Source organism: Lampetra planeri, chromosome 8 (genome assembly GCF_965212315.1).
Source record: "Lampetra planeri chromosome 8, kcLamPlan1.2.h2, whole genome shotgun sequence".
NCBI classification, from domain to species: domain Eukaryota; kingdom Metazoa; phylum Chordata; class Hyperoartia; order Petromyzontiformes; family Petromyzontidae; genus Lampetra; species Lampetra planeri.
The window spans coordinates 6,764,558-6,788,847 of record NC_136114.1 but is presented as its reverse complement, the minus strand read 5'-3'; the positions used below and the strand labels follow the sequence as shown (position 1 = coordinate 6,788,847).

At 44.0% G+C, this 24,290-nt stretch overlaps 1 protein-coding gene across 1 annotated transcript in view; it reads left to right on the top strand.

Annotated features, from left to right (window-relative positions):
- LOC144720238 (uncharacterized) overlaps window positions 1-24,290 on the top strand; it is a 99,563-nt gene that overhangs the window by 30,180 nt on the left and 45,093 nt on the right. The window contains exons 15-21 of the mRNA XM_078596796.1: window positions 2,739-2,934; window positions 4,497-4,607; window positions 5,837-5,936; window positions 11,242-11,362; window positions 14,411-14,474; window positions 16,088-16,177; window positions 19,350-19,469. Of these exons, the coding sequence (XP_078452922.1) occupies window positions 2,739-2,934; window positions 4,497-4,607; window positions 5,837-5,936; window positions 11,242-11,362; window positions 14,411-14,474; window positions 16,088-16,177; window positions 19,350-19,469 (802 nt within the window). The remainder of the gene's footprint in view (window positions 1-2,738; window positions 2,935-4,496; window positions 4,608-5,836; window positions 5,937-11,241; window positions 11,363-14,410; window positions 14,475-16,087; window positions 16,178-19,349; window positions 19,470-24,290) is intronic.

Genomic DNA, 24,290 nt, shown 5'->3' with positions numbered 1-24,290 from the left:
GGAGTTTTTATTGACGGATCGTGGGAGTGAGCTCATGGTGCATACCCACCATGGATCGGTACATCTGTCCCCTATCGATCACTCCATTCCCATGGATTCATTCAATCTTTCTTCCTTGGTGGCCTTCATGATTTGCATGCTTGGCAGTGAGTATTTAAGTGCGTGCTGCTATTTGAGACATGCAAGGTACAGTAATGTGATGGCAGCTGCTTCATCGAGCATCAGTATTGGAGAGGGATAATAAACCTGCTACATTTGGATTCCCACTGATAGTTGTTGCTTGAAAGCGAATCACAAACATAAGCTAAACACTTTATTCATATGAATTTAAAACGTGATTGTTGCTGTGTTTCATGGCCTTGTAATTTAAGCAGATGAAGCGATGATTGAAAGAGATGGACTGAGACCAAGGTGTGCAAGAATTGATTCTGTCTAAATTGACCTGGAGGAAGTAAGCACAGGGCACGTGACCCTCTTTTAGTTGTGGGTGTCGAAGCCTACCTTGAGTAGGATTACGATTATTTTTTTCGAAGCGTTCTTCTTGTGATGTTTTGCCTATTTGACTTTCAACACTTCTACTTATGAGAGGAAGCTCAACTGTCATGAGCAATGCAATATAATACAAGGAGATAATGCACAAATGTATTGTATTTTCATTAACCTACTTGCTATGGTTTTTGTATAGGAACCACATTACCTTGTAGGTCAGTTTCTTGAGTACACTGGCTCCAGCCCAGTGTCATTCACCAAGACCCATCCAAGTCACCGGATTTCAGGCATCCACCTTCAAATCTGGCTGAAACATTCCGGTTCGACAAACCAATAGGAATATTACATTGAGAGTCAACCGAAGCAAAGCTCAGTGCTGAGGTATTATTGTGTTACTGGAAGGCTTGTTTTGGCAGGTTACTGAATTAATTAATACAATAATCACATATTAAATTAAGTAACTAAGCAGTCAACCAATTAAATAATGTATTGAGTTATTAATTGAGCAATCAATCAATAAATTAATTGATTACTTAATTACTTTATATATTTTGTTACGTTAAGGTTCATCCCAACTCATTGCTTGCAATGGTCCAGTAAGGACTCTCACGTTGTAACCGAACACATTTCGTCTGAACAAGACCACAGCCTGGAAGTAAGGTCTCAAAGATTATCCACATCTTTATCTGGGACAATATTACTCGGTGTTTTATGAAACCTACGTGTAATATCCAGATCTAAATTTGTACTTTCGTTACCCAGTATGCCGCTAAGCTAACACAGCCACGTACATTTACATTTTTAACATGACTGTTGATTCAGAGTGACAGATTAATTACCAGAATGAGACCTAAAAAGCCATAGCTGCCAAAACACCGATTTAATTTCACTGTTGAGCGCAGTAAATTTTTAATATTTTTTTTACTCACCAGTACTTTACGTTATGGCCGGCAGCTGAACGTCAGGAGGGGATTGGAAGCGACAGTTGATTTATGAACAACATCTTTTTTTACAAGAAATGCACAAATCTCACTAATTGCCTGCACTCGTACGTATCGCCACCGACTTCTCGATTGTACGCACTGGATTGGTGTAACTAAACAACACGCCGTGTTTGAAGTACATTGATGATTTGGCAGCACATAAAGCCAGGGGGATCATGGGGGAGCTAGTCTCCCCGCAGCGTATGCCATACGTGTGACTTAACCTTGTACACGGACGCTTGATGGTGAACGTTTGGTTATCCAGGGGGCTGCACCATCTTTCTGCACTCCTCAATCTTGACACCTCCTCTGCCTAAAGATCCCCCCGGTTATGAATGTCTGCTTCAACCACTGGCATATGTTCTTGGTTCTTTCGGTAAAGTCACGTAGAAGGGAAATAATAAAATAATAAAGCATAATAAAATACAATTCTCACGACGTTTCGGCCATAACGCAAGCAGCCGTCCTCAGGGGAAGAACAGGGCTGTCGGAAAGGCAGCGTCTGAATTATTGTATTATTTCCCTTCTACGTGACTTTACCGAAAGAACCAAGAAGATGAATCCCTGCAGTCATGAAAGCTTTCAATCGAAATTTCACTGTCGTATGCTTTTTGTGGCTTGTCTATTTTGGCAGTTAGATTCTCACTGGCAAATGGTAATTTTCACGGAGAATTACACGGATTACCAGAGTGCACCATCTGCTGTAACTTGGAATTTAGAGGGCCTGTGATATAACTTGCAAGGCTACTTTCTGTGCTGTGCACTTGACACGGTCCAAACATCCTAAAATGTGAAAGCTTGCAGCACAATAAAAGTCGCACACAAAAAACGAAATTCTTCTCCCCGGTTTGAGCGAAGGAATCTGAACGAGCCGTCGTGCGGTGAAGTTGAGCGCAACACTCTAAATGATAGCGTATGCCGGCGTCAGCTCTGTAGCCCGGGAGGGGGTGGAGGGAGCTGAGGCCCTCCTATTTAAGATTTTAGCCTCCCTTCTGGATTCTAATAGTCACGTTAAAAAAACGCTGCAACAATATTTAACACAACTGGCGGATTTACATGGAAGTTGGGCAAATTTTTGAGAGCTCGAGCAGAATGTACGACAGATTAAAGCAGACCAAATCGTCGCTGTTTAGCGACTGACATTTATTTAAAGATTGTTTAGCAATGACTATATCACCCCCCCCCCCCCTTCGTGTTTCTATGCCCCAGCCTTTACACGAGTTCACGCTGCGATGTTCTTCCCTCCCTGCCCCCCACTTGCACAAGGTTCCTGTACGAGGTGTTTGCGAGCGACGTGGACGCGTGGCGGAGAGCGCTGCTGCGCGCCGTGCAGGAGCCCGCGCCGCGTGCCGCCCGCGGCGCCGCCGCGTTCCTTCGAGTCGCCCGCCCGGCGCTGCTGGACGCTCGTGACCCATCCAGCGGGGACGCCCCGCTGCACGTCGCCGCCCGCCGAGGACATGTCGTGAGAAGGGGGGTGGGCGGGCGGGGGGGTGGGCGAGCGGGCTTTTTCTCCCCACCCAGACCTTCTCAACCTAGAGCTCTTGATGCACCGAGGCAGCGGTTCTCAACCCGTGGGTTTGTAAGATCAGAATCTTTTAATTAGACTGGAGGAATCCGATGAGCTATGAAGCTCTTTGTTTTTTACAGATGTCGAATATGTGCGGGTCAGCAAGTTGCATGCCTTCAGGGAGGGCCCAGACTGCGGAAATGGATACCGTGCAGGAGAAATTTGTAACGTCTGCTGGGAACATCAGCGCCGCATTGTGGCGACAAACCACATTGATACTCAACATAAAACAATTATATTCTAACCCCGCATTGACTAGAACATGCTCTGTAATACAATTCTAGAAACCTCAGTTGGATGTTTTGGGTCTGGAGGGTGGGTGGGGGAGACGCAAGCAGCAGTGGTCTTGATTGGGAGGCCACTATACTGAAGACTTTAAGAACCACTGCTAATGCCTTACGCACACATGGAGACTGAAGGACATGCCAAAGTGCGAATGTGGTGAACAACTGTCCCCTGTTACTCCTTTTCCGGAAATGTCTCTGAAATTCACTCTGGATCTCTCAAAGCTCTTGAGCATATATATAATTTTAACATCATCCTGTAAATGTCACGTTTCTCTGTATGATCATTCTGAATATTACTTGGGAGCAATCGCTGGCAATCAACACTGGCAATGGTTACCGCACTGATCTCTATTGTAAAACATGTTGGTACCCAATCCTGGGCAAATCGCATCACGGCTTCCCCTGGTGGGCAACTCGGGTGGCAGCTTCCAATCAGATTATAGACAGAGGTCACATCGTGGACTCGAGGTTGTGCACTCTGTAGACCAATCCTTGGTTATTTAAGCATGCGTATCGATAAACTCTGTTTTCATTGGTTAGACAGAACATCGTCACTTTATGCCATTGCCTATTACAAGTTGCTATAGTTGCCCATAGTAAATGCATTTCAAGTGATGATTGCTGGCAACAGTTGCCTTAAATTTACCGAAATGTATCATGCCCCAGATGGGAACATCTTTCACATTGTCAGTGGCTTGCAACCCGCCCTTTACCTTAATTAAAAATAATAATCGAAGCATCTCCCTATTTAAACTAACATACTTTAATTTATGTCCCTGGACCACTGTTGGATATTCCACATTCCCATGGTGGGAGCCAGTCCATCTATAGGACAAACACAAATTATGATCCCACAAAGTGGAACTCGCTTTATCGACAATGGATCCAAAATGTAGGGCACAGTCTATTTTACTCTACACGTCCCCCCCCCCCCCCTCCAATAACTGTCACCCTCTACACTCGCTCTATTTCACGCACGTGTACATACGCGGCACCCTCTTTCATAACTTAGAAATGCGTGGACACGTTCAAGATGGCACGCGGGGTAAAACACGCGTTCGCTTCCACACGACCTGCAGACGTTTATACTCGCCGCAGACGGCGATTACGCTCTTAACGGATTGCGTGCGGGCGAAGGTCAAAGTGAGACCCTGCCGTGGGTGCGCGCAGGAAATTGCCGAGTGCCTCCTGCAAAATGGGGCGGACGTCGATGCACGGAACAAGACCCAGAGCACGGCCTTCTCCCTGGCGGTGGATGCCTCCCACCGCACCCTCGCACAGGTTACAGCTCGTCATGTTTAATTGTCAAACCGCTCGTCAAATGCTCTGTCCGGTGCCACGACTTGTTTCATCAAAGCGAGGTGATGCATGCAAAGTTAAAATCGATGATCAGGTTTCCAAACATCATGCGGTTTGTTTTAACATGTTCATATTGAGAAATTAAACAGGCGCATCGTTTTAGCGCTCGGAATAAAGTGTTAAATGTGGTTTTCTGTAAGTAAGCTTTGGTGTAAAGTTACTCTGCTTTATGTGGCATTACAATTGCTGTTTTTATTTGTTTTTATTTTATTTTACTTTCTACGTGACTTTACCGAAAAAAAAAAACCTAAGAAGATGATTCCTTGCAGTCACGAAAGCTTCAAATCTAGAATTACAATTGCTGTTTATTGATAGTTAAAAGTGCTTTGCTCGTGGAAAATATTGCAATGTCAAATATGTATCCAGTAAAACATGCATAGCACAATAATTTTAGTTTTCCACTTCACACTAAGAAATCTTCAAGCCTATTGTAACAAAATGAGTGGCAGTACTAATAACACATGTAAAAGAAATGCTATTATTTTGTGATACGTATAACATAACGTTAATCTCACATTGCACTGCACATAAAATGTCAGTGCACTTCATCGGATGACAGAAAATTGCAATGTAATTGTGTGAACGAGTACATATAAAAATACAAATCCAGTTATCGTAATAATATGAATCATTCTGGAAAAAATAGTTCAATAAAGAAATATAATCTTAATACTCATCCTAAAGATAGTGACAATCAAAGCGGCAGTGTTGATTAAATCATAAACTCTTGTATTGTTCTCATTCTCATCAGGCGTAGCACCTTTTATAGAAAAATTCTGCCAAAGTGTGAGATTGTTGAAATACACTGACGGAAATATGCCAGTGTGCATTGAATGAATATATGACAAAGAGAAACAGGACATTGTTAAAGACAGTTGGCATGAACCGCATTTTTATAAATTGGCCTTGTCCAGTGGCATCCGTTTTTCTTTGTCCTCACATGATTTATTTATGAGTCTTACACCAATCATATATTTTACATATACTTTAAGTCGCTTGTTACTCGCCTTATGGCAGTGCGACAAATTAATTTATCTCGGCGTGCGTAAACGCAGTAAATCATTTCCGTAAATGTAATTCCTCGCCGTAAAAACGCACCACAATCACCAACCCGCGTTGTTGCTCCGTGGTCTCCCGTGTGCCGGCGTCAGTTGCTGATCGAGTGGGGCTGTGCTGCGGGAGCCGAGGGAGGGAGCGTCCCTTCTTCACTCGACGGCGGACGCACGAGAGAGCTTCGGAAACAAATGCTGGGTGGGTGGCGCGTCTCTCCGTCGGCGCAAAGCGCAAACCAAAGTCGGTAGCATTGTTACATTGGCCTTACAATGGAAATCCGATATAATAGGCGACGTTTGTGGGTGCTACTGTGATTGATGCTTTTGGTGCCGCTCTTCATAGCACGCAAACGTTTTACGTGCTACGTTGAAGCGTCGTTTCACGAAATGTCACCTGTTACATATTTTTCCTTTCAAGGCCAACAGTGTTATTGACGAATGTGTTGAGTTTTTTCTAAATTTCATTTGCGCTTGTGCGCCGCTGCCAACGCATCGTCGCCAAATGAGTTAACAGTGAGATCAAAGTTTGCAAGCTTACAAGACAAATGACCGAGTCCACTTGTTTGGTGCTGGGTTGGCTCGGTGGTGGTGACGTGGGGGAAACCGGGCTGAGCTTGACAGCTCAGTTCATGAACCGAGTTGGCTCCCTTCCCCAGTGGTCAAGGAAACGAAGTTGTAGCTTCATTGAGTGCCCAGCTAAAGCAATGGATGCTACATGAGAGCATGCGACATCACATTCCGCTAAGGGGGAATGCAACCTCTTCGATAATTTCCGCTTTGATTTTTTTTACTTTCAGATAAAAACAAACATCATGATTACACGCATGCACATTGTAACGTGTTTCTTGATGAACAGTGGTTGAGCTATTTGATAATGACAATCGTAATCACCATCTCTTAGATGAAAACGTCTCCTTGCTCGTTTTCACTCGAGATGTTTTGTTGTGCTTAGAAGCACACTGACTTAATTATTTCCTTTGCTCCCCTGTTGAACGTTGTGTTTTTTTGGATGTAAATCAATTCCGTTTGTTCAGCCCTCCTCCCATAAAATTGAGGTTAATTCAGTGAACGGTGGTGTACAAAGAGTAATGAATTTATTTACCAGCATGTGCTTTCCAAATGACTGAGCTCACTGTTGCAGGCTGTGTTTACTTCATTAACCACTCGTAGTATCGTCCATACCCCTCTAAGGCAGTCTAGAAATAACTTGCTTTATCCCTTTATGTCAACGCACATGTTGAAACTGAAATTCTAAATAAAGAAAAGGAAATTCTTTGAAGACTGAAGCAAATGTTTAATATTAGGTTTCAAATAACCACCGAAACTATTGGCCTCGATATATGAAAAGCTGCAATTTTCAAAATGTGGACTGATGATTAAAGAAAGCAATGTGTGAATGTTTTGCATTTTTGATCATTTTAATACTGTAAACTTTTCCTAATTTAAACTATAATTAACATAACGTTGATCAAAGATTTTCTAATAACCTACTGACAAATAAAAAAAGTACTAATGCTCTTAAGTGGCAGCCACATTCCTATGCTCCCTGACAAATCCTGGAAATTAATTCAGGGCCGAAGTCTGCTGAACGCTTTTGTTAATGCTTACATTTTCACAGTTAAATGTTTGTGCTGCTATTAGTGCATCCTCCAAGCTTTAATTACACCTGCATTCTGAGAATCTGAGATGGGAGGGCAGCCGGCCATGAAACATATCTCCATAGAGGGCTTGATTATGGAAAACCATTCAAGTATTTGTGATTGCATGGGGAATTTTAAACCAATCAAACACCACGATGGAAATAACCCCCCCCCGCCCCCCCCCCAAACCTTGTTGCTGTGTATCGCTGCATTCTGCATTGTGTTGCATTACAACATATTTCATTCACATGGAAGCCCCACTGTGACTGCTGATGGGCTCACCTAAAATTGGGTGCATGCCCCCCCCCCCAACCACAAACAGCATTGTCATCCTGTCTCGTGTGACACGGCTAGTATGCTGCATCATTATTTCACGTGCAGCGCCGTGGATTTACCTTGAGTGATCCCTGCCACGCACACACGTGTCCCCCAGTGGAGTTTGATGTGAAGCAGCTGCTCCTGCTTCTTCCATCGCACGTTTCGGCCATTAAACTACAAAATGTATAATTACAGTACAGGCCTTTACAAAAAAGAAAACTAGCTCGTACGGTAATTTATAAAAAAAAAATTACCCATTGGATAAGATGTCAGATAATCCGCCTTTTTACAATTTTTGTTCAGAGAACCATGCTCAAGATCACGATTCGATTAAGTGGCCATCACTGCCGAGGCCTTGAGATGTCATTACACCGGGCCAATGCTTCTGTCCTGCCAGGTCCTACAGCCGTTGCACACCCAACCTCAAAGGGTCACCTGTACAGAATAATACCCCCCATTTGTCCTCGGCTTCTCCTTGATCTCCGACCATTGGTGACCACTCCAATGCACGTCTCACCGACTTGTCCTTAAGATTGTTTCTAGATTTGAAGCTTTCGTGACTGCAAGGATTCATACTCTTAGTTCTTTCGGTAAAGTCACGTAGGTAAAATTAATAAAAAATAAAACAATAAAAATCACGACGTTTCGGAGGCAACACAAGCTTCCGCCTCCGAAACGTCGTGATTTTTATTGTTTTATTTTTATTAATTTTACCTACGTGACTTTACCGAAAGAACTAAGAGTATGGTTAAGATTGTGTTTTTAGAATACAACATATGTCCAACATAAGGTTGGTGAGATTTTTTTGGTCAGTCTACCTCATATTTTTAGTTGCCCTTTGGTAGCATAGCAAGATTTAGTACGGACTCATCTGACAAATTTCAATTGATGGATGATAGTCATTGCACACACATTGGGTTGTTGTTTTAAAGGCTACTTATTGCTATGAATGGGAAATATTACATCTGCCCGTCCACGTGTTTTATTTGAAGCTACAACATCCCTAAATTATTCTCTACAAAACTTACCACGCAGCTTACCAATATCACTGCCTAGATCTGTATAGTTTTGGGGCAATATTATATCCATTGTATGTGCAATTGAATATTTCCCCCTGCACACTTCTCTGTGCAGTCGAATGATATAACAAAATGGAGTCCTCAATGCACTGCCTTGCCATATTGCTTTTTGCTCTCTAACCTACAATGTTTTGTGCTTACACCTGCTAATCTGGATGATCTAATGTCGCCACACAGATGCACGTGTCAGCATGTTATTGTACTCTCTAGAGAAAACCGCGTATTGTGATGCAGGTTTGATGACATTGCCAAAGCCATCTCAAAATACGTATGATACCTCCTATACCTCCGTGCCAAGCACCAAAGGCATTGACACTATATTAAACAAATTATGGTGATGAACCTGCTTTATGTTGGGCTGTGCTGTGGAATTTATGATTCTCCAGATGGGTAGGGGTCAGAGGGCCTGATTGCATCCCATTTTCTGACTGCCAGTTTTGTAATGGGCATGCGTGTTAAATTCTCTTGGATTTGCAATTCAATGTCCAATATAGTGCTCTTTCCCATGCCTTAAACACCTATTTTACTTCAAAAAAAGCCTCTGAACATTATTTAGGTTTTAATTGTAATACTTTAAGTATATTTTAGTGTAACCGTCCACTGGGCCATGTAATTACATTAATGGAAATGCGATTGAAGAGGCTGTTGATCACCCAGACTGAACAGCAGTTTGAATTACCTTTATTATCCTTATCAAATAAACATTTTGTGAAAACACAGGACGGACAAATACAAGTTTCCGTGATGCATAGGGAATACATTGATGTCGCAAAATCACAGATGTCCAGTAAAATCTGTGAAAAAGAGCTTCATAGCTCATCGAATTACTCCAGTCTAAATAAAGATTCTGATTATGAATTGTGACCGATATAAATATACCAATGAGGTTGTGGGCGAGTGAACAAATGTAATAACTGGCTCTACAATAAAAATACGCAACAGACACAAGATACATACGTTTACTGTGTGGTGTTGTGGTTAAAGCACCTAACATAATCCAAGAGTGGCGATTTTAAATCTCAATGAGGGGGTCGATAAAATAGTATCACTTTCTGGTGTGTCGAAGCTGGTTGTGCTGTGGATAGGGCTGGTTTCTGTCATTGAGGCGGTGACGAGTCCTCGCGAGATCCTGTGATGTCATTCGCAAGAGTGGGCCATTGTGTGCTGGTGTCACAGTCCAAATATGAATAATTCCCCGTAAATTACGCGATTGGAAAACGCATAGTGATAATCGCCCCCTACTGCAAAGAAATTGGTAGTAAACTACAAGTTCCTGGGTAAACAAGCTTGGTAAAAATATAATAATAGGAATTTGGAATTATCACTCGTGTATAATGGAGCTCAGTTTAGCAAGGAGACACTTTTTTGTGCATTTCCTTCAATGTTATCCCGATTGTGCTCTCAGCCTCATATTGTGCGGCGATGAACTCTCCATCTGGATCTCTCACAGAGCAGTGCAACCCTTCTGTTAGAGAATGGCCCATGGAAGCAGATATCACAGAGCTGCCTCTGAGATCCTTTCAAGTGACACGTGGTCCACACACTAGAAGGCAGCAGTTTCGCATCCCACTCTGCCAATGAGAGTATTTTTTGTCACGCGACAGTCAAAATTATATTTTTAATTCTCAGAGCTGGCTTTTCGCCAAATTCATTGTAGAACCAAATTTAGTCATTGGTGACTGTGCTGAGACCTATGAACTCTCTACACTTAAGAACTTGATTTCATCGTAGGCGACTGCTTGGATTTCAACCAAGGATCTCGATGGTGCCAGCTCAATTACGTTTTTTATCATGTTCAGTAATCACAAATCAACTAACCATGGGAATTAGTTTTTAACCAAATGGAGTGCCTTTTCTCCATATAACATTTCATTCTGATGCTATGATTAAGCAAACATGTTCCAATCTCTGCCACTTCTGCACAAATTGGCAAAACATCTGAAAGCATAACTTAAACCCAAAAAAGTAACCTTCATTTAAATGTTTACTATAAATAGCATAGGGATTATAATTTGTGGTACAATTGCTTCCAGCTGCATATGCATGTTAGGAATGCTGCACCATATTGGCATAGACTTTGGCTACAATCCTGGCTGGATCATGAATTATGTACATTTCCCATTACAGTGACTCAAGAAATGAAGGTTCTGTTAGGGGTTCATGAAGGCATGGATGTGGTCAATGTCTCGGCGAAGGGACCATGACTTCCATATCTTCAGTAGTGTGGGCATGGCATTTCATGGTGTGGTGCTGGAAAACATTGTCATCACAATTCAAGTCAAGTCACCAGCTGGAAATTGCAGACTCCAGTTTTTGACTTCAGCCACCGAAACTCAATTCTGCCATGTATTCCAGATGTGCAAATATGTTTCCACGAACTGTTTATCAAGCAACTTAGCAGGCTCAGTAGTGACTGGTCCATCTGTCTAAGTGTTTTTTTTCACGTTCGTTTTTTTTTCCTCTTTAGAGTATGGAGAATTTTGGAGACAAGCTGTGTCATCAATTATGAATGGAGATACTGCTGAGTTGAGAGCCATAGTTAGAGACCACATCAGTGGCAAGCGACAGCTGACGAGCCTGAGTTGCAGGTAATTAAACGGCAATGATAACAACAAAATAATTATATTGTATCACAATATTTAAACACATATTTCTTTATTTTACACTTGGGTTTTCACAGCCAATAATTTGATTCAGAATATATTTTAGGGTTAGGCCACTTAATGATCGGGACAAATTTTTGTCATGTTATCCTTCATGACCGGATATACCCAAACAAATCAAGTTGTCAGGTGTACATGCTTTTAACGCACCAATTATTGCTTTGGCTCACCAGTAAATTTAAGAAGAATTTTCGCCACGAAAATGTATCAATTAGACGTGACATTTCACTTTAAATTGCACCAAGCATCCTGCTCAGGATGCATCCTGGTCAGGATGCTTGAAAAAATGTTCGTCAGATCATTACGTGGCCTCATTGGAAATCATTATCGTGTATGTAACTACAAATATTTTCTTGCTTAAACTTAAAGTAATCGTTGAAAATTTTAATTATTGGAGATGATGCCGGTAAAAAAATGTTCACCCTTTTTCAAGAAGGTATGTTTGCAGTGTGATTGGTTTTTTAATGCAAGATAATTACTTTGCTAATGTGTATTGCCAAAAATGTGCAGAATGCCTAACATAATCTATAACGTAGAAATAATTACATTAGAATTATGTACATACATTTTAGGAAAAATACACATACAGTGCATAAATAATAATAAATAATATAAACGCGAATGCATTCTCGTTGAGGGTATGTGCCGTGCCGCCTGTATTCAGTGGTGAAACATTCTTTTGCATGTTTTAATCAGAGTTTCTGCAGATTTATATTTTATATAGCAACACGTGAATATTTAATTGGCTTAAAATCTAATTACAGGCTCAACATAAGCAAGCACAAGGCATAAATAGCGTAGCCAGGTGTTTCATTACGACCATTAAAGCAATGTGGCTGCAGGTTTGGAAGCCGCTCAAGCAAGTCCTGCACTGTGCAGGAAATGGCGTAAAAGAGCGATGAATCGGACTGTTTACAAACTGCACAAACTACTCTGAGAACATTTCACCGCCTACGCGTAGCATGTCCGCGGAACAACAGAGGGCTTGCTCTTAAGGATATAGCAACATGTCAGACTCGATAATGTCTGGAATTGACTCCAAATGTTTACAAAACACCAACAGATTCATTTTTATTATTGCTGTTACCGTTTAAGTGGAAATTCTGTACGCTGTTTCATTCCCAAGTAGCCCTCTTAGATTGAGCTCTTTCAGAAACTTCAATTGGCAGATTTGCATAATGAAGAGAAAAAAATAACCCTTGCTAAACTGATACAGGTGTAGATTCCTTCACATGTTTTGCCTTTGAGCCTGTTGCTCTCATTTGGCAAATGTGCCTGAGTACACTGAGAAAAGAATGTCCCACCGAGCAGATGGAGCGATGAAATTGGCTCGTGTGCAGCTACTAGGTGGATTGTTACACCGTAGGAGCGTCAGAGATGGCTTGAGGAAGCCTTCACCCAGCAGTGGATAGGTCATGACTGATGGTGATCATACTATCTCCGATTAGCACGGTTGGCTACGTACGGTGCGGAAGAAGTTCAAACTACATGCACGTGCACGCAATGCTAGAGTTGGCTAAATGGGTTCCATGCTGCTGGGGCTGTTGTTTTCCATGAGAGACTTGCCTGGTAATGACCTCATATGCCTGTTCGTGGGTGGGAGATGATTATTTGTAGAGACAGTTCCTCATGTCGTCTTTATTTGAGAGTGTGCGTGTGTGTGTGAGTGTGGGGAGCGGTAGAGTAGCGGTTGGCGCGTTCTGCTACGAACCCGACGACCATGTCCACACATTTGTTTTTTTAATGTTCATATCTATATAATTCTATGGTCATACCCGTATAGGATTTTTGCTTGGGTATTGTGCTGTGCGTGTGCACTCTGACGCAACAAAATACATTAAATCAGCAGAGTTTGTTTGGCAAGCCCGACTCTGCTTATGAGATCCTGAAAGTTGAAACCAGTCCGGGAGTTTGCAATTTTAAACAAATGTGTCTGGGTAACGCGAGTCTCGAAGGCCAGTAAACTAAAAAATATTCGAAGTCTGTGTGGAGATACACATCCGAGGTCAATGTATTAAGTATGTTTGACATATAAGCCCATGTGTTTTCTTTACACCCACACAATTTAACGGTTCAAAACTGTCATATTTACAAACCCATAAATAAATAGTTTACTAAAGAGTGCCACGTTGCAGTGACCAAGCAAAGGCCGTTTCGCATTGGGATCAAACCAGTTTACACAACAAAGGCCCATGCCTAACAGCGTGTTTCAGCCGCACCTCACCTCACAAAAATAATATCCAGGGCCTACCTTGGCTCCTCCCACCCTCAACCAGTATATATACAAATACTGTGTTCTTGGAATTTCTCTCACTTGATACAGCTATCGTGCTGTGACGGTTCCACCTGAAGACGGAAGCTTGTGTTGCCTCCGAAACGTCGTGAATTTTATTTTATTTTAATTTAACTTTTATTAATTGTAATTTTTTTACCTGCGTGACTTTATCGAAAAAAACCTAAGAATGTGGTATCAAACCGTTTCTGTGTTATTCCATTGGCAGTGGTGCACAAGCACAAACAACAGAAACGCAACCTTCGCCAATAACACCGCGCTCACGAGGAGCACACGAAGGATAGATTCTGCCGTGAAGAAGGGCCACCTTTTGAAACAAACGTCGCGATGCTGACTATGTTCTCCCCCGTATGACAGTGCTCGACGCTCACAACGTCCACTGCAAACAGATGCCACAAGAGGGAGACACGTGGGGTGTTCCCCGCACTGCACAGCAGGCACCCTCACCGTGTCCTGCCTGTGCCGGTGGCACTCCCCTAGGTCCACTCAGCCTCAAACGAGTACCTGGTGCGGTGTGTAAACATCGCCACTGGGGAGACAAGAGGCGGTCGGGCGTGGTGCTGCCCACCCACCCGGCCTTCATCATAGGTGCTCCCTAAAGAGCACTTGCCCCAACAGTCTGTTCAGGCTCTGGTGTGGGTGTGTGGGTGGTGAACTTTGTGTGTCGCCCTGCCCCACAGGTGCATCAATGGGAGCAGCCTGCTGCACACAGCCGCTCACTTTGGGGACACGGAGACCATCCAGGTGTGAGGTCACACGGTGTGGCTGGGCCATCATGGCCTGTCGATGAACTCGGATGGGAGTGGGGGGGGGTCTTTCTACCAAACGCTCATTCGTGGTCCGAATTTCGGCTTCGTCTGGGTTTGGTGCCACGCGCTTGAGCCGTTCTTTCTGCTCTCACGTTTTCACCTCGCAACGTTCGCCGCCGATGTCCCCTGCGGCTGCGGCTGCTGCTGCGGGAGGTTGCCCAGCTCCTGTCGATGATCTCTCAGTTGTGCGTGGCGAGAGCTTGAGAGGAGAGATGCTCAAACGCGCGGCTCCACCCGGAAAAGCCACACGAGGATTACATGGGACTCCTCGCCGAGGCTATCCTGGTTTAATAATTATATGCATTGCTACGTAACAATAAACATGATTGATACGTGCATACTGAAGCACTGCGCATACCTTGAACATGTGCTATGTACGCGTTCGCGTGTATATGAGCACGCGACTCGGCCTCAAATGAGTACTTGGTGGGATGTGTAAACATCGCCACTCGTGTGCCGTACCAGCCTTCATAAGTGCTCGCTAACAGCACTTGCCCCTACAGTCTGTTAAGGCTATATGGGGAATCTTTGTCTTTGTGTGTATGCACTGGCCAATGCTGCTCGTTTAAGTGATGGGCTGCTGAGTTTAAACCATTTTACCACAGCGATTTTCAAAGGTAATCATACCGCATTAGAAAAATGTGGAATATTTTTTGACACTGTTCTATTTTTATTTGGAAATAGACATATGCCGTAAAAGGGCTTACGGCTTGATAGTAGTCGCACACGTGTGCATGTGCATATAAAGTCATACGTATGCAGTGCATCGATAATTATCCATTGCATAACTTTAAGTTCCTATAACTGCATCTATTACCCAAAATAAAAAGTCTTTTATCTTTCTCTCCATCTCGAATCCGTCTATCTCAGTGAAATACAGCACAGGAGACATTTAAGCAATGCCTTCTGATTAATGTGTGGAACCAGCACACAAATGTATTTGTTTTCACATGCACTCACGCCGAATTTCACTTATGGGTTCTTTAATTATTACGTACAAATGCATTTAATTATTCATTGGCTGCGGTTACGCTGCCAGCCCAGCCCCACATTCGTTCTACAGCATAGGCAGGGAGAATCGCTATTGATTCGAGCAGCGTTACATAAAATTTTACCCCGGTTTGGCAATCGACATACATTTATAGTGATTGACCTCTGGAGAGTGATGAGCATCTCGTGCTTGCATTCTCACTGGGAAATGATGAAGGCGACCTGCATGAGCACTGAGCAACGGTGCCTCTTGTTGTAGCTGTGTTACTCTTTGGTTCTTTCGGTAAAGTCACGTATAAAGATAAAATAATAAAATATTATTTAATTTATTAGTTTATCTTTATAATAAATTATTATTTAATTTATTATTTTATCTTTATACGTGACTTTACCGAAAGAACCAAAGAGTAATCCCTGCAGTCACGAAAGCTCCAAATTAAGATTGTAGCTGTGTTGTTCAGCATTCAAATATGTTGCAGGAGGGAAGAAAACCGAAGAGGGTCTTGCACGGCAGATGACCTGGTCCGTACTTTCCTCCCCTGCCGCTTGTGCCCGCAGGATCTGCTCGGATGGGGCGTGGATGTCAACCTGCTGGATTACAGGGATGCCATGCCTCTGCATCGCGCTCGGCACGGCCCAGCGACTCAGGTACCTGCCTCGCCCTGTACAGCTGTAGACATTGCCAGCCGTCGAGGTGGCCAAATTTCAGCCTCCCACGACTCTGCCAAGTTGTCAAGTGCAGAGACGAAATGGTCTCGGCATGATGAACAATGACCGCACAGAAAAAGCCTCATTATATTAAGTTTGGGGTTTAACTTGAGGTGGCTCAGAGGTCAGAGCGATTCGCTGGCACCGCTGAGATCCTGGGTCTGAATCTCATCGGCCACCTGTGATTATATTGCAAAGCGTTGATTATCTCAGCATGGTAACAAATTACTGCACCAAAAACCTTAATGTTACATTTTGCACCGCACTTAATTTTGCGAAATTAAGTTCTGAGAATTAAAAATATTTGACCGTCAAGTGAAAAACGTCACTCTCACGTGGCAGGGTGGGTGGGAAAGTGCTGCTCCCTCTTGTGTCGAACAGAGGTGACTTGAAGTGATCTCAGAGGTAACTCTGTGATGACACGAAGGGCTGCACTGCTCTGCGAGAGCTCTGAATGCATACTCTGTACTCAAAATATGACACCACGGACAGATTCAGGATAACATTTGGGGAAAAGATGAAAACAAATGTCACGCACACTTTAGAAATTGCTGCTGTCAGATTAATATTCATCATTCTTTGCTCCAGGGCTAAAATAAATTCTTTGATCATACAACTTCATTGTTAGGGGACTGTGAAAATCGTAATCACTGTCGTCATCATTATTCGTCACTGTCGTGAATCACTTTCATTCGCTCATTTCTATCGTCGTGATGATCGTCATCAATTGTCATCACCAAACATCATTATTTCTCATCAAACATCATTGTCCTGAGTGTGCAAAGCTGAATATGCGCCTCTCTCATGCCTATCGCGTGCTTGTGCGGGCAGAGATATTCTAAATTATTAGCCCCAGCTTGGTACGTATGGTCAGTATCGTCTCCTTGGAGCCTTGCTCTCTCAACGTACAGGCGTTGTTAGCCTCAGCAGAGTCACGTGTTTGATTGATACCGCTGATTGGAGATCTCAGAGATGATTCACCAAGCCGCCCTGGTTGCTGCTTAGTGAAAATAAAAATACCCCCTTGACATTATTCACAAAGTAGGCCACCGTGTGCCGGTCTTCACACCCCAAATCTTAAACCGGATGATTAACAAAACTAAAATATATTTTCTTCACACTCTCAAAAGAGCTCGGCCTGCATTGAAAAGTAATACTGGTAGGAACCTCCTGTTCTTAGGTTTTTTCGGTAAAGTCACGTAGGTAAAAATTTTAAATTAAAATTTATAAAAGTTAAATAAAAATAAAATAAAAATGACGACGTTTCGGAGGCAACACAAGCTTCCGTGTTGCCTCCGAAACGTCGTGATTTTTATTTTACTTTTATTAATTTTAATTTGATTTTTTTACCTACGTGACTTTACCGAAAAAACTTAAGAATATGAATCCTTGCAGTCACGAAAGCTTCAAATCTAGAAGGAACCTCATGGTTACACCAGCCCACAGGGGATTATTGTGTCCATCCGTCCGTCATGCAGGGAGGGGCTGGGTGGGGAGGCAGGGGCTGAGTGGGGAGGGTGGGGAGGGGCTGGGTGGGGGGGTGGGAGGGGTGGGGTGGGGAGGGGCTGGTCACCCCGTGGTGCCCTTATAAAAGTCAACGTTTAACCTACTCACGCCGGCTTGTGCCCGCCCTCACAGTCGGGCATATTTGCGGAATACACCACGCCGCCGTTGACCCTGGCCATTGACCGAGCAACCCAACGTTCCTACCAGCTCCCTCCGCAGGAATGTGTTAACGGGCGATGCTCAGGTGGGCTCCGAAGTGAAGAGTGCTGAACTGGCGTTGCTGGGATCCTCGGTTTAAATGTGGGTTATCACCCGTGATGAAACCGAATACTCAAGGGAAGTGAGGTCATGTTTTCAGCCAAGTCACCAATGGTCACACAAAAACACCCCATGATATGTTATTTGGTATTGCTCTTGGCTTGGTTAAATTTCAGCTATGAGAGTAAAAGAATATACAGATATGAAAATCTATTTGACTGTCATGCGACAAACCATCTGTGATAACAGTAGAGTGTGTGTAAAAGTGTCACCCTGCTGTGTAATGGATAAAGGCCACTTGGAAAGCTCTTCTGCAGTCGCCATCCTCTGATGCACCTCCGATTAGTACGGTGCGAAAGAAGTTCAACATACATACACACAGTGCAGTGCTCTCCTACATTCCGAATCGATATTTCATCTCGTGACACAAAACTGATGGCACAGTTGGAATACATTTAGGCACAAAGATAAAAAAAAGAATACAAGATGAAGAAGCAATTAATCTCAGTGGGATTTTAAAAGAAAACAAAGGAATATTAGTAAATAATTATAATGATTATAAAAATAAGACAAGTAAGCATCTGCTGTGTCCTTGCAAAGAACAGAGAGACACTGCACAACAAGCCATCCTGACGTCACTCTGGAGGCACCAGATTGTTTTTCCAACTTCAGGAGCAGAGACGTGCTACCGACATCTCACGTTAGTCACTTTAGCATGACGGACATCAGTTACCCCCACCCCTGGCCCTGCTTGGAGCCTGACCTCGACAGATTGAGATTATCTCGTGAGGTGCACGCTTCAGGCTCTGGCTCGTCTCACCACTTGTGGCGAGAAGGGCACCCTGGCACCCTGGCGCGGCTCGGACGTGCCAGTGGGAAACGTGTTTTACAGCGCGGTGCTGTGCTGTGCTTGCTATGTTCTTTCGGTAAAGTCACGTAGAAGGGAAATAATAAAATGGCTTCAGCAATGCCTAATGCATCTGGAGATTAATTAAAAAAATCGGTTAAAGTCTTGGATGTGGTTGGCAAAGGTATTATGTGATGGCTCGCACCATACGTGGTCATCATTATCGTCACTGTATCAACAGCCATTGTCTCTCCACTGCTGGATGAAAGGTTTGTCCACGCCATTGCGATCCCTCATGATTTTGCGATGGCACAATCCATATCATGCCTGTACATGAGCGTGACTCATCGCTTCATCTCCTGGGCATGTTCCCTAAATAAAAATATTTTATTTTATTATTTCCCTTCTACGTGACTTTACCGAAAGAACCAAGAAGATGAATCCCTGCAGTCACGAAAGCTTTAAATCGAAATGTGCTTGCTCTGTTGCTACTCACTGCAGCTGCTGCTGGAGCACGGTGGGGCCGTGAACGTGCTGGACGCGGACGGAAACTCGGCGATGCATATGCGCTGCTACGGGGAGCCGGGGCAGCCCAGCGCGCTGGACGCCGCTCGCCTCCTGGTGAGCGCCACACTGGGTTCTTTTTATTGGAATACGCCACGACTCGGAGAAGGGCGAGACCTCTCGCACGCTTGTAGCTCCATGCTGGTTAAAATGCTGTCGGTACTGAGTCATTGGTTCTGCAGCACGTGCTGAAATGTTCAACATTTTTTGTGGCCGAAACGTCGTGAGAATTATTTTATTATGTTTTATTTTTATTATTTTATTATTTCCCTTCTACGTGACTTTACCGAAAGAACCAAGAAGATGAATCCCTGCAGTCACGAAAGCTTTAAATCGAAATGTTCAAACATTGGTATGTAAGGTTTTTAAGCACTTGGCACAGCAAGTTTGGTAGTTGCCATTCATGAAGAAAATTTTATCCAGTGTGAGTAAGCACAGTCTTCCTTGCCGGTTCATTTCTCATTTTCTGTACACAACCCCACTGTGTGTCTCATTGTCTCATGGAACTGCTGCCAACAGCATAAATTGACAAGTTTACATACTGGAAGAATAAAACAAACTATATTTGTTTCATGGAATGAAATATGCATTGCCTATCACACATGTATACAACATAACCTAGTTTGGGCAGTTTGGAAATGCAGACTTTGGGAACTATTTTTAGTTTAACCGCAGGGGTTTTTCCCCCCTCCCCTCTTTCTTCCATTTAGACGAAATCCATTCTTTTTTTATGCCGGAACATGAAACGTAGCTAGAATGTGTTTAACCTGTTCAGCTGTCAATGTGGCTACATTCAGAATATCAAATTATAAATCCCAAAATATACGTATCATCCAAGCATAATGGGGACTATTGAGGGCAGGTGAAACATTTTCTCGTGATACCTGCCGAGTCTAAAGGTGTACAGCGAAACACAGACCAGTGCACTGTAACCACAACTTGACTCTGGCTTCAGCAATGCCTAATGCATCTGGAGATTAATTAAAAAAATCGGTTAAAGTCTTGGATGTGGTTGGCAAAGGTATTATGTGATGGCTCGCACCATACGTGGTCACCATTATCGTCACTGTATCAACAGCCATTGTTTCTCCACTGCGGGATGAAAGGTTTGTCCACGCCATTGCGATCCCTCATGATTTTGCGATGGCACAATCCATATCATGCCTGTACATGAGCGTGACTCATCGCTTCATCTCCTGGGCATGTTCCCTCCTTTTGCTGTCATTCCATCATCAGTCTCATCCATCGGCTGTCATCTCTATTACTGATGCATCCTACCCAAACCCACTTTCCTATAGTCAATAGGAATATGGCCATACACACTCGCTCATGATGCTTACACATATGATATTAAATGTCCATTCTAAGTAAAATAATGTGCAGAATTTTTACAGAAATAATAATAACAGCAGGTCTCTGTTGGATGAAGGCCCTCCACACATCACTGTGGTTGTTTTGACCATCTCTATATAACTAACCTTTTGCCCATCCAAGGACGGGTGTATTGCAGTAAATCTGAAACTTGCAAACGAAAAGCAGACCGCGACGTGATATTCATTGAATTAATGCGTGTGCAATTTGTAATGGCGTGGTGACACAGACTTATTTCATTTAAAGGTTATAATCCCTTGTTCATCATGACGTCCTTTTTACTTTGATGTCTCAACAGCGGTACGGAGATCGCGTGACGTGAGGATTCTGCCTTTGTAGTGAGGGTTGTGAGTTGACGCCGAGGAGGGGGGAGGAGGCGCCTCGCCCCCCCCCCCCATGTGGAGTGACGTCACCTGCTAATTATTATGAATGGGGGTGGGGTCCATTTGGAGGATGTCACCTTACAATGATTATTAATGAGGGGGGCTGTTTGATGTGGAGTGACGTCACCTGCTCATGATTATTAATGACGGGGCCTGGTCGACGTGGAGTGACGTCACGAGCGTTAAGGACCGACATTCCTGGGTGATTATAGTAGGTACTGGCTTATTTGCCCATCCTAGGACGGAAGCTGTAATATTTACGAAACAATTGAGCAGAGTATAATTGTATCTTGTGTTAATTTAATGGCAGTACACCTTGCACAAAAGTATGTCATCAAACAGTTCACTGCATTTCATGCCATTGTAGCACTGTATTAATGGCAGTGAATCTGCCACAAAACGAAGTCATAAAACACTTTACTGCAGTTCACTGTAGCACTGTTTTAATGGCAGTGATTCTTGCACAAAACTACGCCATAAAACACCTCACTTCACGTCACGTCATTGTAGCACTGTATATAACTGACCTTCAATTTGTTCAAATTCACTGCTCTGATACTTTATTCTCTTCTGCTTCCGGTCGCTGGGGTTGAAATACATTTGAATTCGATACAATTTCTGGAAAATCACCGATAAATGTCTATTTTACCATAATGTAGAAGCATAAATTAGACTTATATTTTGTCTCAAGTGCTGAAGAAATATATAAAGACACTAAATCCAAATTTTGTTGCTGTGTATAATTATTTATTAGATTCACTTTCAATAAAGAAACATAAAACTTAAAAGCGAATTTGCGGAAAAAATAATATTTCCGCTCGACCTTCTTCTGCGTGAGTGTAATAATCCACCCGCTCATGAATATTCATGATGGGGGGGTGCGGCATGTGGAGTGACGTCACGCGCGTTACACACAGACATTCTTGGCTCATTGTAGAAGTAATCATATGCTTGTTGGTATTTCTGTAACGCTGGCCGGGTGGAGAGAAGGGGGGTTGATTGGGCTGAGGTGGAGGGGAGGGGCTGATGACCTCAGAGACACTGGTTACTACTATAATGAGCCAAGAATGTCTGTGTGTAACGCTCGTGACGTCACTCCACATGCCGCACCCCCTCCCCCCATCATTAATATTCATGAGCGGGTTGATTTTTTTTGACATTTTTAAATCCTTTATATTAAGTTCGCTTGCTTGCGTGCTTGCTTGCTTGCGTGCTTGCTTGCTTGCTTAGGACCGTGCAAATCTTTCGCTCGTTTTTAACCCACTTCCCGTGATCCAATCGAGCTGACATTTTCCACACAGACTCGTTGTGCGAGACAATTAATGTTCGTAAAATTTTTTTTTTACATTTTTACACTTTTTAGGGAAAAATTTTTTATTTTACATTTATTCAAATACAACTCATTCATGGCTTTGGCTGAACGTCACAGTGTAGGAGCCCAGAGCGTAACCCCTCCACAGGCCGTGGCGGAGTAGCGCAGTTGGTAGCGCCCTCGCTTCCCATGCCAAAGGTCGCGGGATCGATCCCCGCGTCCTCCACAGGCGAATATATTTTTAGATTCCAAAGAACACAGGATGAGATGTTACTATCCTTTGTGCAAGCACTTCCAAGAGTTCATGAACAGTGAGCCTGGTGAAATTTGGGGAGCGCATCGTCAGTAGTTAACCTTTGGTTCCTAGGGTGTTTCGGCCTTTCATACTATACACCCTCCCCAAAGGCGGCCAGCGACAGGGTGATCAATCCTACGCTTGCGTCCCATTCCCAATTAGTCATAGGAGTTGCCTTGTTGGGACTATGCATGGCAGGGGCGTCCTCCTCCCTGAGTCAAGCATTGTTGACTGCATACCTCCTGGCCCTCTCACTTTGGGGCCCAGCTGGGGTCTTTCCTCTTCATCCAGAGCCTCCGATACAGCTCTGATTGCCGAACGCTGGCTCTGGCCTTTAATTCCCAGGTCTCTAAGCAGTCTGGTTGTAGATGTTGCCACAAAACCTCTGCAGCCCACCTCTACTGGTCGGACTTCTGTGTTCCAGCCATGATGCCGTGCTTCGGCAGCTAGATCGGCATAGCGTAGATGTTTTCGCTCATAAGCCTCATCTACTGAGTCCTCCCAGGGTACTGTGAGCTCAATGATGAAGACCTTCTTGAGTGAACGGGACCAGAGCACCATGTCAGGTCTTTGGGTGGTGGTTGCGATCTCCGGAGGAAACACAAGTTGCCGGCAAATGTCAGCTAGCATTTTCCAGTCGCGGGCCAAGCGCAGCTGGTCTCGCTCTAATGGTGTAGAGCCGCTCTTCGGTGGTTTAGCCCCTTCGCGGACAAAGGTCATCCGTAAGGGGTGTGATGCTGCTGGGGGTGGTAGGGAGTTGGTGGCAGCTCGCTTGTCCTCCAGGGCGGACGCAAGGTTTTTAAGGACTTGGTTGTGACGCCAAGTGTAGCGTCCTTGGGTGAGGCTTGTTTTACACCCTGTGAGAATGTGCCTGAGGTTGGCTAGCATGGAACAGAGGGCACAGTCCGGATCTTCACCATACCATTGGTGAAGATTAACTGGTGTTGGAAGGACGTCATATGTTGCTCTGATGGAAAAGCTCAACCGTCTCGCTTCCATGGCCCACAGATCCTTCCAGCTGATCTTCCTCTTCTCCACACTGTCCCATCGAGTCCACTGTCCCTGTTTGGCAAGAGAGACTGCCTTGGCCCACCTTGCAGCCTCCTCCTGATAGCGTACTTCCTGCACTACCATCTTCCGCCGCTCTGGTGCAGTGGCCTTACTCCAAGCAGCACGGCTAGTTAGCCCAAGGCCTCCTCTCCCTTGCTGAACATGACCCACAATGTCAGCATGTCTGAGGGCTGCTGTTGCCTCCTGGACTGCTTTTCCTGGCCTCCATTTGCGCCCAGTTGCCAAGGTCGGCGCGTTGTTGCTCACCACTGGGTCTCGAGATTCATTCGGTGTCATCTGGAGCCTGGTTTTTACACACTTGAATTCCTCGGTTACACTGGTGAGGGCCAGCTTGAGGACACCATCTCCATAGAGGCCTATGGTGGTAAGGCATCGTGGAACTCCGAGCCACTTCTTTAAGTAGCTCGTGACTCCTCTTTCCATCTTCTCCACTGTTGAGATTGGAA